Source organism: Coregonus clupeaformis, chromosome 39, assembly GCF_020615455.1.
Source record: "Coregonus clupeaformis isolate EN_2021a chromosome 39, ASM2061545v1, whole genome shotgun sequence".
In the NCBI taxonomy this organism is placed as follows: domain Eukaryota; kingdom Metazoa; phylum Chordata; class Actinopteri; order Salmoniformes; family Salmonidae; genus Coregonus; species Coregonus clupeaformis.
This window is the reverse complement of record NC_059230.1, coordinates 16,972,303-16,987,388: the sequence shown is the minus strand read 5'-3', so window position 1 is coordinate 16,987,388 and position 15,086 is coordinate 16,972,303. Positions and strand designations below refer to the sequence as shown.

The 15,086-nt window shown below is 44.2% G+C and overlaps 1 protein-coding gene across 1 annotated transcript; it reads right to left on the bottom strand.

Annotated features, from left to right (window-relative positions):
* Positions 1 to 812: 812 nt before the first annotated feature.
* LOC121554663 (phospholipase A-2-activating protein-like) lies at positions 813 to 15,047 on the bottom strand. Its single transcript, XM_045211972.1, has 14 exons — positions 14,815 to 15,047; positions 14,046 to 14,239; positions 13,667 to 13,767; positions 10,310 to 10,430; positions 10,069 to 10,236; positions 9,619 to 9,754; positions 9,198 to 9,367; positions 5,853 to 6,004; positions 5,406 to 5,625; positions 5,038 to 5,103; positions 4,879 to 4,950; positions 4,584 to 4,691; positions 3,786 to 3,953; positions 813 to 1,532 (listed from the first exon to the last, which is right to left on the bottom strand). Exons 1-14 carry the CDS (start codon positions 14,961 to 14,963, stop codon positions 958 to 960), a joined length of 2,400 nt encoding a protein of 799 aa, XP_045067907.1. The 5' UTR covers positions 14,964 to 15,047; the 3' UTR covers positions 813 to 957.
* Positions 15,048 to 15,086: the final 39 nt, after the last annotated feature.

Here is a 15,086-nt window from a genome sequence, read left to right as displayed (position 1 = left end):
CCCTCATTTTAGGGGTCCAAAAGTATTGGGACAAATTCACTTAAGTGTATTAAAGTAGTCAAACGTTTAGTATTTGGTCCCATATTCATAGCACGCAATGACTCCATCAACATTGTGACTCTACAAATTTGTTGATGATTAGTGAGAATGTTAGACGCACAAATATCATACCCCCCCAAAAAAAAGGCTAACCTCCCGTTATTGTAATGGTGAGAGGTTAGCATGTCTTGGGGGTATGATATTTGTGCGTCTACCAAAGACATTCAGTGATGTCTGGCCACAATATTTATGAAGGGCACTGTGGTTAGTGAGTGCATTAATCTTTCACATGTAAACATCGTCTCACAACGTCCAGACTTCCACAGCTTGATGGTCTTGTCAGCTGATCCAGACAGCATGAGGCCTTGTTCAGGTAATATGACCACCGCCCACACTGCTGCTGTGTGTCCCTAGAATACAAACAGCACAACTTGCCATGGTCACTGACCTGGGTTGTGTTCAGCAGGGAGAAAACGTTTAGGAACTTATCCAATTAGAACAAATTTACGTTTTATGTTGCTAAATGTTTTGCTACAGTGAGCCCTACTGAACATGACCCAGATCAAAACTAGACAGGTCTCAGACACTTTACCTGTAAGGTCATCATGAGCCAGTAAGTAGTGTTCCAAACGTCCCAGAGGACAGAGTACACACTGTGGACATGCATAACATGGACAGTTTCAAAGCATTAGAAATGTGCCTAATTTGCCTATTTCTATTCTACTTTCTCACCAACTCCATTTATAATGAATAAAGACACAAGCCAGGCTTCATGAAAGATCCAATTTGTACATCTTTTTATTGCAGCACATGCAATCCAACAGTCTCAGAAGTCAATTAAACACTTGAACAGAGACTAGTAATAATATATGGAGAGGGAAGGGGAAACCAGTGTTTCTTAAGACACAGGAAATCAGATCACTGCAGTTCTTTTAAAACCAGCTGGCAGCACTCGCCGACCTTGGCTGGGTCGGTGACGGAGGTGTACTTGGCGATCTGTGACGTGACCCCCAGCGACTTGGCCAGGTCCTGGGCCGTCTGGTCAGAGGCCACCGTGGTCCCCAGGGCCACCAGGAGCCTGAACACTGCCTCCTTGTCCTGCACCGACTCCAGTGCCGCGCTGGCCACAGACAGACACTGGGCCTTGGCGTCCAGGTCGGGCTGGCCGTGGAGTGATCCGGCGTAGTTGAGGATGAGAGTCGCGAGGGCGATGTGAATGTTCTTGTTGCACACAGAGCAGAGGTCGGCGGCATGGGACAGGACGGCCTCCCGTTGGGCCAATAGGAGGGCCCGGCCTCGCCAGCCACTAAAGCAGTTGCACAGTGTCCTCAGCGCCAGCATCTGATTGGCTGGCCGGCCCTGCGGCTTCATCAGGCTCAGCAGGTGGTTGCAGAGCGCCACGCCATCATCCGCGTCGCCGCCGCACAGGCTGTCGTTGACCTGCGGGTGGCGCACCGCCAGCCGCAGGATGTCCAGGACAGGGAAGACGATGTCTGGAGGACAGGAGAGAGAACAGGTGATCACAGCTCAATGAAAATGTTACATTACCATATGTTCAAATATTGTAATGTGCAATGGTTTCACATGCTTGAAAATGCCAATAGGGCTTTTTATTCTTAAAACACTGAAACTGAAGTAAATCAATAGAATGCTTATCAGAACTTCAGAGGGTAAAGTTTAGGAGTGGGCAATTCCAGTGCTGGGGGCTTGCAGTCCGCTCTAACACACCTGACCATAATTGCTTGATTATCTATACTGAAAAAATATATAAACGCAACATGCAACAATTTCAAAGATGTTACTGAGTTACAGTTCAAATAAGGAAATCAGTCAATTGAAATAAATTCATTAGGCCCTAATCTATGGACTTCACCTGACTGGGCAAGGGCGCTGCATGGTCATTGCTGCACATGCAACAATGTTGATGACAAAGATGCTGTTTTCAATTTGTATTTCTTACATCTGCAAACAGCTAGTCTGTCTTTTCTTAGTAAGTTGGACCTAAATCCTGTTAGCTGTTAATGCTAATTGCTAGCTAGCTAATAAATGTCAGAGCAAACATAATTAGCTATACAGCCTGATAATACCAGTGATGGTGAAGACCTAAATCAGCATGTTGTTTGTGCAACAGTATCTTCTAAATCAAATACCAAAGCAAGAATATGTTAGCTACATGAAGTAGCTAAAATGTAGCCCAAGATTATAGGGCCCCCTAGGAAACACTTGTCAACACTTTGGTTCCTACCCTGTCACAATAACTCCTCCCTGGCATTATCATTTGTTGTCATGTCAAACACTGCCCACTATTATATTCTAACTATACAACTTGAATAATCATTCTATTTCCATGATTCCAACAGTTCACCCAAGTGTTGAAGTGGTTAAAAACAAGGCCTAGATTGTTTGCCCATATTGTTCAGCCCTATGTGGCAGTGTGGAAATGATCTCAAATGAGTGCAGGAAATGCAGAAATTGATGGAAATGCAGACATTTTTTATTGAACAGTTGAAAAGTTGAATTGAACAGTATAAAACATTCAGAATGGAGAAAGACCCATTGAAATCACTTAGAATGTATGTGTTGCCACCCAATGGTCACTCACTACTCATAAAGCAAAAAAAAACATAAAATACCGTCAAATACAGTCATACCGTCAAATGTTTAAAAAATACAGTGATATGATATTTTGGCCATATCGCCCAGCCCTACCTTGCCCGCCCCCCAGACGATCCCGCAGATGAAGAAGCCGGATGTGTAGGTCCTGGGCTGTCCGTAGCTTATGCCTCCCCATACCATAACCCCACCGCCAGCATGGGGCACTCTGTACACAACGTTGACATCAGCAAACCACTCGCCCACACGACGCCATACACGGTGTCTGCCATCTGCCTGGTACAGTTGAAACTGTGATTCATCCATGAAGAGCACACTTCTCCAGCGTGCCAGTGGCCATCGAAGGTGAGCATTTGCCCAATGAAGCCGAACTAGTCAGGTGAGGAAGACGAGCAAGCAGATGAGCTTCCCTGAGACAGTTTCTGCAGAAATTCATTGGTTGTGCAAACTCACAGTTTCATCAGCTGTCCGGGTGGCTGGTCTCAGACGATCCCGCAGGTGTATAAGCCGGATGTGGAGGTCCTGGGCTGGTGTGGTCTGTGGTTGTGAGGCTGGTTGGACGTACTGCCAAATTCTCTAAATCGAAGTTGGAGGCGGCTTATGGTAGAGAAATGAACATTCAATTCTCTGGCAACAGCTCTGGTGGACATTCCTGCAGTCAGCATGCCAATTGCACGCTCCCTCAAAACCTGAGACATCTGCGGCATTGTGTTGTGTGACAAAACTGCACATTTTAAAGTGGACTTCTACTGTACCAAGCAAAAGGTGCACCTGTGTAATGATCATGCTTTTTAATCAGCTTCTTGATATGCCACACCTGTCAGGGGGATGGATTATCTTGGCAAAGGAGAAATGCTCACTAACAGGGATGTAAACCAATTTGGCCACAATTTGAGAGAAATAAGCTTTTTGTGCATATGGAAAATGTCTTTGATCTTTTATTTCAGCTCATGAAACATGGGACCAACACTTTACATGTTGCATTTATATTTTTGTTCAGTATAAATCAGGTGTGCTAGTGACTGGAAGCAAAAGCCTGCACACATTGCGGCTCGCCAGGATCAGAATTGCCCACCTCTGCACTAGTCTAGTGGGATAAACCCAAATCCTGTCTAAGATGTGTGGTAGCCTACCTTCTGGCCAGTGGGAGGTCTTCCAGAGCAGACTGATCTGCTCTGTGGTGGGCTGCTCTGAGGCGTGGGGGTCACAGACAGACACCAGCAGCTTCTCCAGGCTCCCCAGCACCTCTTCAGACAGCCTGTATTCCCCAGGGGCCCCACTGTTCAGCTCCTTCAGTTTGGCTGGTGGAAGGGCAACGTTAATATACAGAGGCGCTATTCAGAATGAAACAGACACTTTGTAATACATTTTACATTTACGTCATTTAGCAGACGCTCTTATCCAGATCGACTTACAGTTAGTGAGTGCATACATTATATATATATATTTTTTTCATGTGGGAATCGAACCCACAATCCTTGCGTTGCAAATGCCATGCTCTACCAACATCCCTGCCGGCCATTCCCCTCCCCTACCCTGGACGACGCTGGGCCAATTGTGCGCCGCCCCATGTGTCTCCCGGTCGCGGCCGGCTACGACAGAGCCTGGATTCGAACCAGGATCTCTAGTGGCACAGCTAGCACTGCGATGCAATGCCTTAGACCACTGCGCAACTCGGGAGGTAATACCCGGTATGTACTAGGTGAAAAACGTGTCGATGTGCCCTTAAGCAAGGCACTTAACCCTAATTGCTCCTGTAAGTCGCTTTGGATAAGAGCGTCTGCTAAATGACTAAAATGTAAATGTAAATATTAACTGTAGTAAGGTTTCCATATAGCTATCCACATTATTTCAGTTCAGCCACAATGCTGGTTGATCAGTAAAATAAAAATATCAAGGGATCATGTTTTGTTCAGTGCTTACTTACTTACCCATTATCTGTGTGGCGTTAGCCTGCTCGAAGGTCACCCCGTCCGTTTTTGGGAAGTAGATGTTTGTGGGGGTCTGCCTCGAGGCAGTCGACGAGTAGGCACCCTCACCTGGGAAGACAAGAGGGGGGTAGAAGTGTTAGCCCTACTCCTCAACCAAACAAAATAATTTCTGCTTTAGCAGTGTTATTGGGTTTTGTCTTTTATATGTAATTATTTGGGGGAAAAAACAGGTTTGAGTGTTAATGCAACCTTTTATTGAACCCTAGACATTGAAGGAGTTGCTATAGTGACTAACCTGTGAAGGGGTCTGCCACGCCCACCGGAGCCCCTGTAGGAGTCCCCGATCCTGGGATGTACCGCCCAGTGCCTGGGGAAAAGGCCATAATAATGTATTAGCACAGGATGTCCTCATCAAACTGAAATCTACAAGAAAATGATATTTGTGTTTATTTACCTGTGAAGGGGTCAGCCCCAAAGCCTGCTCTGTTGTCAGCAGCTCCAGGAATGTATCGGCCTGAGCCTAATGGTGAACATGATAAAAGGTGGGTGAAAATACAGTTAGTGTGGTATTCCAAACTCAATTTGATTTGCCATGACCTGTCTATTTCAAATGTTACGGTAACTTTGCGCACTGTGTGTTAGAAGAGGGAAAGATCACCCTAAGTGTACCCTATAGAGAGAAAATGGCCAGTGAATGGGTTGATACTACTGGGCTGGGCCGGTCTATTTCAAATATTACAGTAATTTTGCACGCGGTGTGTGTTAAGAGTCTAAACATGTCATGTAGCAGCCTATAGTATGAAGATGGTTCAGTGGCCCTACCAGTGAATGGGTCGGCAGCGCTGGGCGGGGCGGCTCCCAAGGTGTGTCCTTTGGTGTTCTCGATGATGAAGTTGGCCACCTGGTCCAGGAACATGGGGCTGAGCTCGTTCTTCTGCAGGAAGTTGTGAGCCGTCAGCCAGGGGTCATCTGTCATGTTGTAGGGCAGCTTCATGGACGGGCCGCCCTCGTTGATGTCGATGGTGAAGACAAAGTCATACTCCTGGAAAATCATTCAGAAATGGGTTGGACCTGTGTTGAGAGATTCACTGTGTGACAGCTCGCCTCAGTTAAAAGTGGAGATGAAAATCACTTATGCCTTGCGTCTGTACTCTGGACTTAGCTCACCAGAATTGTATTGTAGTACAGCGTACAATACTTTTTCTCTGAGGACAATTAAGTATCTATCTATTGATATCATCATTCACCCAACGTTGGGGTGCGCCTCACCTTTCCCTCATAGTTGACTTTCTTGGAGGTCTGCTGGTTGGACCCTCCCACCACATCTCCAATCTTCATCCAGCGGCTGTCGGCCACGCTCCACTGGTACGCCTCCACGTTCTGGCCCTCTTTGATAAGCCGTGTCTGGCCGTCCCGATTCCCTGGGAGACAGACACACAGACATCTTAATGTGTAATCATACTGTATACACTACAATACAACAAGGGGGTTTCTGGATTACTCCACTTTCATGTGCATCTGTGGTTTTTAGTTGTGCAGGTTTTACTAAAGCTTGATGATTGGTCAAATAAGTTTATCATTCATGTAAGATGTCAGTGACCAGGGACTGTACATGCAAAAAACTATAATAGCCAAACAGTGATGTTGTGCATGTAATGTTTTTATAGTTTCTATTAATTGAATATATACAGTCAGGTCCAAAGTTATTGGCACCCTTGATAAAGATAAGCAAAAAAAACAATTAATTAAATAATACAAATAGCTACAGTGCCCTCAGAAAGTATTCACACCCTTTGACTTTTTCCACATTTTGTTGTGTTACAGCCTGAATTTAAAATTGATTAAATTGAGCTGTTTTTTCCCTTAAGTATTCAATCCCTTTGTTATGGCAAGCCAAAATAAGTTCAGGAGTAAAAACAAGTCACATAAGTTGCATGGACTCACTGTGTGCAATAATAGTGTTTAACATGATTTTTTCAATGACTACCTCATCTCTGTAACTACACATACAATTATCTGTAAGGTCCCTCAGTCGAGCAGTGAATTTCAAACACAGATTCACCCACAAAGACCAGGGAGGTTTTCCAATGCCTCACAAAGAAGGGCATGAATTGGTAGATGGGTATAAATAAAAAAGCAGCTATTGAATATCCCTTTGAGCATGGTGAAGTTATTAATTAGACTTTGGATGGTGTATCAATACACCCAGTCACAACAAAGATACAGGTGTCCTTCCTAACTCAGTTGCCAGAGAGGAAGGAAACCGCTCAGGGATTTCACCATGAGGCCAATGGTGACTTTAAACAGTTACAGAGTTTAATGGTTGCGATAGGAGAAAACTGAGAACAGAACAACAACATTGTAGTTCCTCCACAATACTAACCTAAATGACAGTGAAAAGGAACCCTGTACAGAACAAAAAATATTCCAAAACTTGCATCAAGGCACTAAAGTAACACTGCAAAAAATGTGGCAAAGCAATTCACTTTTTGGCCTGAAAACAGAGTGTTATGTTTGGGGCAAATCAAATACAACACATTACTGAGTACCACTCTCCATATTTTCAAGCATAGTGGTGGCTGCATCATGGTATGGGTATGCTTGTAATCATTAAGGACTGGGGAGTTTTTCAGGATAAAAAAATTAATGGAATGGAGCTAAGCACAGGCAAAATCATACCGGAAAACACAAGGCCAAATCTACACTGGAGTTGCACACCAAGAAGACAGTGAATGTTCCTGAGTGGCCGAGTTGCAGTCTTGACTGAAATCTGCTTGCAAGTTTATGGCAAGACCTAAAAATGGTTGTCTAGCAATGATCAACAACCAATTTGACAGAGCTTGAAGCATTTTTAAAAGAATAAATGGGCAAATGTTGCACAATCCAGGTGTGGAAAGCTCTTAAGAGACTTACCCAGAAAGACACAGCTATAATCGCTGCCAAAGGTGCTTCTACAAAGTATTGACTCAGGGGTGTGAATACTTATGCAAAATATATATTTCTGCATTTCATTTGCAAAAAGTTCTAAAAACACCTTGTCATTATGGGGTATTGTGTATAGATGGGTGAGAGAAAAACAAATATTTAATGAATTTTGAATTCAGGCTGTAACACAACAAAATGTTGAACAAGTCAAGGGGTATGAATATGTTCTGTATGCATTTTTATTTCATACTAATACAATTGCTCAGAGAAATACATTATGTTTAACAAGAATTTTATTTTTCTCAAAAAGATAAGTCTCAAAATGATTGTCACACCTGTTTTCAATACCTCACCTTGTGAGGTGTGCGTGGCCAAAGAGCTCTATTTTCATGTCATCAAACAAATGTAAACACCTGGAGTTTGCTTAACGGCATTGGCACTTGGATTGGAACCGGTGCTAAGGTCAGATGACATACAGCTCTTTGGCCATACACACCAGTGGTGGGTTTTGCGTCGAAAGAAAGATGCATAAGCAGAAAATAACCCCATTCCTACTGTAAAATATGGTGATGGATCTTTGATGTTATGGGGCTATTTTGCTTCCACTGGTCCTAGGGGCCTTGTTTAGGTCAACAACATCATGAACTTTACCCAGTACCAGGAAACTTTTGCCAAAAACCTGGTTGCCTCTGCCAGGAGGCTGAAACTCGGATATTCCATATATGGAGGAATGGTCTAAGATCCTTGCCAATGTGTTCTCCAATCTCATTATCATTTCCTCGCAAGGAGATGTATTGAAAGGTATTGAAAACAGGGGTGCCAATAATTTGACCCCTATCTTTTTGAGATAAAAAAATCTTACTTGTTAAACAAAATCTCTTTCTCTGAGCAATTGTATGAGTATAAAATAATATAATTTTCAACAACAAAAAAATGCATACAAAATACAGTAGCTCGGTATTTTTTGCTCATCTTTATCAAGGGTGCCAATAATTTTGGACCTGACTGTAGGTATCAATACATACAGTGAGCTCCAAAAGTATTGGGACAGTGACATTTTTTTTTGGGTTTTGGCTCTGTACTCCAGCACTTTGGATTTGGCACAAATATCATACCCCCCATAAAATGGGGATTTGATATTTGTGCATCTGTAACTTTCTCACTCATCATTATTCACGATTTATTCATGACTATCCATAATCATGGTAGCATCCACATTAATGTAGAAGGGGTTTAGAAACATATTCTATCCTTATTTACAATAAAAGTGACTCCAAAATGACTATACATTATTTACCATTCATTTCTATTGGGCACAAAATAATCTGAAACACAACCAAAACAAACAGCTAATGCATCCAACAAGTTTGTAGAGTCACAAGCTTGATGTAATCATTGCGTGTTAGGAATATGGGACCAAATACTAAACTTTTGACTACCTTAAAACACATGTGAATTTGTCCCAATACTTTTGGTCCCCTAAAATGGGGGGACTATGTACAAAAAGTGCTGCAATTTCTAAACGGTTCACCCGATGTGGATGAAAATACCCTCAAATTAAAGCTGACAGTCTGCACTTTAACCTCATTGTCATTGTATCATTTCAATGTACAGAGCCAACTTTTGGAGCTCACTGTATATAGTGGAATGGAATAACATAATAGAACATGCAGATACAAATAAATTTACCAGGCTCCTCGAGGTGCTCCTTTCCTGGAAGATCCTCCATCTTAATGTCCCCCAGGTCCCCTGTCTTGGGGTCGATGGTGGTCTTGGAGAGCTCGTCCTCGAAGGCCTGGAGGTCCTGGGGGCTGGCCATACGATCTTCCACCTCAGTGAACACTCTGATGAGGCCATCACTGTACGGCAAATAACACGACCGGTGACACAAAAGCAAGGTCATATAATAAACATCGCTCTCACCTCACCTCCAACTATGTTTACCTTTGTTTACCTTGTGTGTGAAGCTATAAGGAGGTAGGGGGCATCCCCATCTTGTATGAGCATACACCAAGGAGAAGATTTTGTACTTGGTTTATAATTTCGGTGCAGTAGCAGTATAGGTGCCCATATGCGGCAAAATAAATAGACAGTGGGGTTTGGGGTTTACCTGGCGCCCACAGCTATATCCCCGTTGGGCAGGATGCAACAGCACCACACGGACTGGGCTGGGAGACGGATGGTCTGTTGGCAGTCGCCCTGCTTCCATATCCTCAAGGTCCGGTCCTCTCCTGTGCTTATGAAATCTGAGAAGGAAGGGGAGCACCAACAAATTGTCTAGAAGAATGTATCTGACGGAAACGTCAACACAGTAAATGTGCAGAGATAATATTGTGTGTGCAGGAGTTATCTTTTCGACAATATGAATCACAAAAAAAGATGACAAGTAGGCGGCCAATAACAATACAAAAGGTTCTGTTAACTATTTAGAAATTATATACCAAAATACATTTAAGTAGGAGCGGATCAGCCTATAGATTACAATACACTTTCCTAGGGCATAGTGGTTCCACAAACAGGGCACTAGTAGATTGTCAGGGTTCAGTCGTCCATACTGTACCTTGTCCATTGGGGAAGACGGCCAGGCTGTAGATGTAGTTGGTGTGGCTGTAGTATACCTGCACACATTCTCCAGTCACTAGCCATCTCCTGATACTGGCGTCGTTGCTGCAGGAGAAGAATTCCAGGTCGCTGACCACCGCTAACCCCCTGACACAGTCCTCGTGACCTGGGACGGACAAGGACATTTAACACAATATTTATTGAGGGCACCGTGGGTAGTGGGTGCATTAATCTCTCACCCGTAAATGTCTTCTCACAACGTCCAGCCTTCCACAGCTTGATGGTCTTGTCAGCTGATCCAGACAGCATGAGGCCTTGTTCAGGTAATATGACCACCGCCCACACTGCTGCTGTGTGTCCCTAGAATACAAACAGCACAACTTTTCTTTTTTTGTCATTTAGCAGACGCTCTTATCCAGAGCGACTTACAGGAGCAATTAGGGTTAAGTGCCTTGCTTAAGGGCACATCGATAGATTTTTCACCTAGTCGGCTCGGGGAGTAGAACCAGCGACCTTTCGGTTACTGGCACAACGCTCTTACCCACTAAGCTACCTGCCATGGGTTTGTAGCACCTCATAAAGCAGGTCTTGTCTGCTACGTGAGCTAAAGGACTGGAGACTCATTAACACTGCACATGAATCAGAGCAAATAACTACTACTTTGTTTGACTTCCTCCACCCACTGGAAGGCCAACAGTATGGCCATCAGCTCCGCCGTATATACCACCAGATGATCTGTAATACGTTTCCTGACTTCCACCCCACATTCCTGCACTTCAAATGCTGACCCAGTCTGTCCTGTCCTTGGATCCTTTGAACCATCTGTGTAAATGGCCACAAAATCCTGATACACAGTATCCAGACGTCTGATGGATCAACACCCTCCCGATCTTTCTGTAGTCTCTCCAACACTTCTATATCAACTACTGGAGGCAGGAGTAGCCATGGTGGATTTATAGGAATAGCTACCATTGGACTAAACTCCCTTCCATACAGTCCCATCTCCTTCGCCTGGGTATTACCCACCCACCCAAAGCTTGTGTTCGGTCTTCGCTCATGTTCCCAGCATGCCTGTAAAATCCCTTTCGCAGGATGAGACACCCCATGTCCTTGTAGGTTGACCCAATAATTCATTGCCTGCTGCTGTCTCCTAATCTGCAACGGCATATCCCCCATCTCCACCTGTAATGCAGCCACTGGGGACGTCCGAAACGCCCCACTACATATTCTGAGTCCTTGCCCCTTTATGACATCTAGCCTTTCCAATGAGGTCTGGGCTGCCGAACCATATGCAATACTGCCATAGTCTATTACAGATCGGATCAATGCAACAGACATGGTCTTCAATGAGGAACGCCCAGCCCCCCACTCCTTCCCCGTCAGACAGCGCATCACATTTAGCACCTTCTTACACTTTCCCACTATTTTCTCAATGTGTTCTGCCCAGGTCAGTCTAGTGTCAAAGTATACCCCAAGGAACCTGAAGGCCCCCACCCTCTCCAAGTTTCTCCCATATAACCTCAAGCATACCTCATCTCCCACCTTCCTCCTGGTAAAGAACACTGTTTGAGTTTTCTCTACAGAGAACCTGAATCCCCACATTAATGCCCTACCATCAATTGCTTCCTGTACCTTCCTGACTATGTATGGCACATTTCTTCCCCTCTTCCATAAGGCACCATCATCTGTAAATAACGACCTCCCTATATCTGGCTGTACCTGAGAGTAAACATCATTGATCATGATTGAGAACAACAGAGGACTAATCACACTCCTCTGTGGTGTACCGTTATCCACCAGGTATCTGCCTGATAGAGACTTCCCCACCCTCACCTGGATAGACCTTCTAAACAGGAAATCCTTTATCCAGTTGTACATTCTTCCTCCTACCCCAATAATATCAAGCAGCTGTTGATGGCTCTCCCCCTTCCTCTAAGTATATTTCTCTATCGCTCCCCCTCTCATTCTTCTTCTATGGTATGACGGCGTTCGCAACAATTAAATGTGCATTCCACCACCTACTGTGCGAGTGGAGAATAAGGATCCCAAAAAAGGAAAACATTTGGGTAAAAATAAATAAATATCATACAAACTACCAAAAAAGAAATTAACTAAACAAAATCAACTCGCTTTTCTCTAAAAACCGCATTCATTTCCTCAAGGTTTTGCTCCCCTGAGGTAGAGCATCTCATGATAAGCTATAGACCACACTATTTACCAAGAGAGTTTTCATCTATATTTTTCGTAGCTGTCTATTTACCACCACAAACCGATGCTGGCACTAAGACCGCACTCAATGAGCTGTATAAGGCCATAAGCAAACAAGGAAACGCTCATCCAGAGGCGGCGCTCCTAGTGCTGGGGACTTTAATGCAGGGAAACTTAAATCCATTTTTACCTCATTTCTACCAGCATGTTAAATAAAAATTAAAAACTCTAGACCACCTTTACTCCACACACAGAGACGCATACAAAGCTCTCCCTCACTCTCCATTTGGCAACTCTGACCATAATTCTATCCTCCTGATTCCTGCTTACAAGCAAAAAAACTGAAGCAGGAAGCACCAGTGACTCGGTCAATAAAGAAGTGGTCAGATGACGCAGATGCTAAGCTACAGGACTGGAATATGTTCCGTGATTCTTCCGATGGCATTGAGGAGTACACCACATCAGTCACTTGCTTCATCAATAAGGGCATCGATGACGTCGTCTCCACAGTGACCGTACGTACATACCCCAACCAGAAGCCATGGATGACAGGCAACATCCGCACTGAGCTAAAGGGTAGTGCTTGCAAACTATTACAGACTACAAATGGAAGCACAGCCACGAGCTGCCCAGTGACACGAGCCTACCAGTTGAGCGAAATAACTTCTATGCTCGCTTTGAGGCAAGCAACACTGAAGCATGCATGAGAGCATCAGCTGTTCCGGTCGACTGTGTGATCACGCTCTCCGTAGCCGATGTGACTAAGACCTTTAAACAGGTCAACATTCACAAGGCCACAGGGCCAGACGGATTACCAGGACGTGTACTCGGAGCATGCGCTGACCAACTGGGAAGTGTCTTCACTGACATTATCAACCTGTCCATGACTGAGTCTGTAATACCAACATGTTTCAAGCAGACCACCATAGTCCCGTAGCACTCACGTCTGTAGCCATGAAGTGCATTGAAAGGCTGGTCAGGGCTCAAATCAACACCATTATCCCAGAAACCCTAGAACCACTCTAATTTGCATACCGCCCCAACAGATCCACAGATGACGCAATCACACCATAGTGCCCTCAAAGCTCATCACTAAGCTAAGGACCTCTCTCTGCAACTGGATCCTGGACTTCCTGACGGGCCGCCCCCAGGTGGTAAGGGTAGGTAACAACACATCTGGCACGCTGATCCTCAACACGGGGCCCCTCAGGGGTGCGTGCTCTTGCCATGGTCACTCACCTGGGTTGTGTTCAGCAGGGAGAAAACGTTTTGAAACTTATCCAATTAAAACACAGATTTTCATTTTGTTGCAAAACATTTTGCTACAGTGAGCCCAACTGAACATGACCCAGGTCAAAATTACTATAGACAATTCTCAGACACTTTACCTGTAAGGTCATCATGCACTTCTCGTTGAGCCAGACTTTTACTGTGGTGTCCCATGAGCCACTCAGTAGTGTTCCAAACTTCCCAGAGGACAGTGCACACACTGTGGACATACATAACATGGACAGTTTCTAGTTATACACAACGAAAGCGTCATCAGACCAAGTTGGTATTTTAAGTGGTCAAGTTGAGTTAGTTGTTCCACAATGATGCATTACATTTCAGTCATTTAGTAGACGCTCTTATCCAGAACAACTAACAGGAGCAATTAGAGTTAAGTGCCTTGCTCAAGGCACATCGACAGATGTTTCACCTAGTCGGCTCGAAGATTTGAACCAGCAACCTGCTAGGCTACCTGCATCAACAGTATATCAACTATACCTGTGTTTTTGTGTCCCTTGAGAGTGACCAATGGTTGTGGTTGGTCCAGTGTAAAAACACAGATGTTGTGGTCGTTTCCACCTGTGGCTATGAGTCCCCGAGGATACGTGTCGCTGGGCGGAATGATGCATACACAGGATACAAAGTTCTGATGGCCTGTCATACAATGCATTTCTGTGAACCCCCTGTCTGGGCTGTAGACAGAATTCGACACAGAACATATGCTATTTAAAGTTACATTGGATTACATTGAAAACACAGAGCAGGACAACAGCAACAATGTGGTGTTAAATCTAGTAATTCTGAACAGTCTCTGGCTTCTTCCAGTGACTAGCTTTATACAAAAGCTTACTGTTAGCTATAAAATTAGTACTGTACTAGCCATATGGCCTAGAGAAACCTTGTGCGCATAGATTGTCATTCAAGGTTTAGAAAACTTGTGTCACGTTTGTGTCCCGTACAGTTTGTGTGACATCAATGTTATTAATGGGGGAATACCAGAAGTAAAACCACACTTCCACACCATAGTGTGGTTTGGTTGCACAGTTCAGTTGAGTGAATGACAACGCTAATTATGTTAGCTAGCTAGCTAGTATCCGTTAGCATAGACTTCTTGGTTTGCCTTGAAATTATGGTTATGGTAAATTGAGAGGGGCATCGATATATGTGTGGCTAAGGGCTGGTAAATTATTATCTTTACGACATTAAAATGGTGAGATAAACACATTATTGTCTTTTGAGCTAAGCTAAATTAGCTAACCAGCGGTACCTTGAGTTTGGGACCCAGACTCTTCCGGTTCGGTCTCTGGAAACAGACATAAAGGCTCCTTCAGGTAAAAAAGCAGCTGCAAGTCCTCTAACATCCATTTCATGGCCAGGTATGGAGCACCTTAGCTTATATGAGTTAGGCGATGCCATTTTATCACCAATATCACAATGTTTTAATCGTAACTTCTAAGCAGAGAAGTGGCGTTCCTTGTCAACAAGCAATCGGCCGGTTAAGTAAGGCGGAAGTAGAAAGGCAAAATCAACCTTGACCTC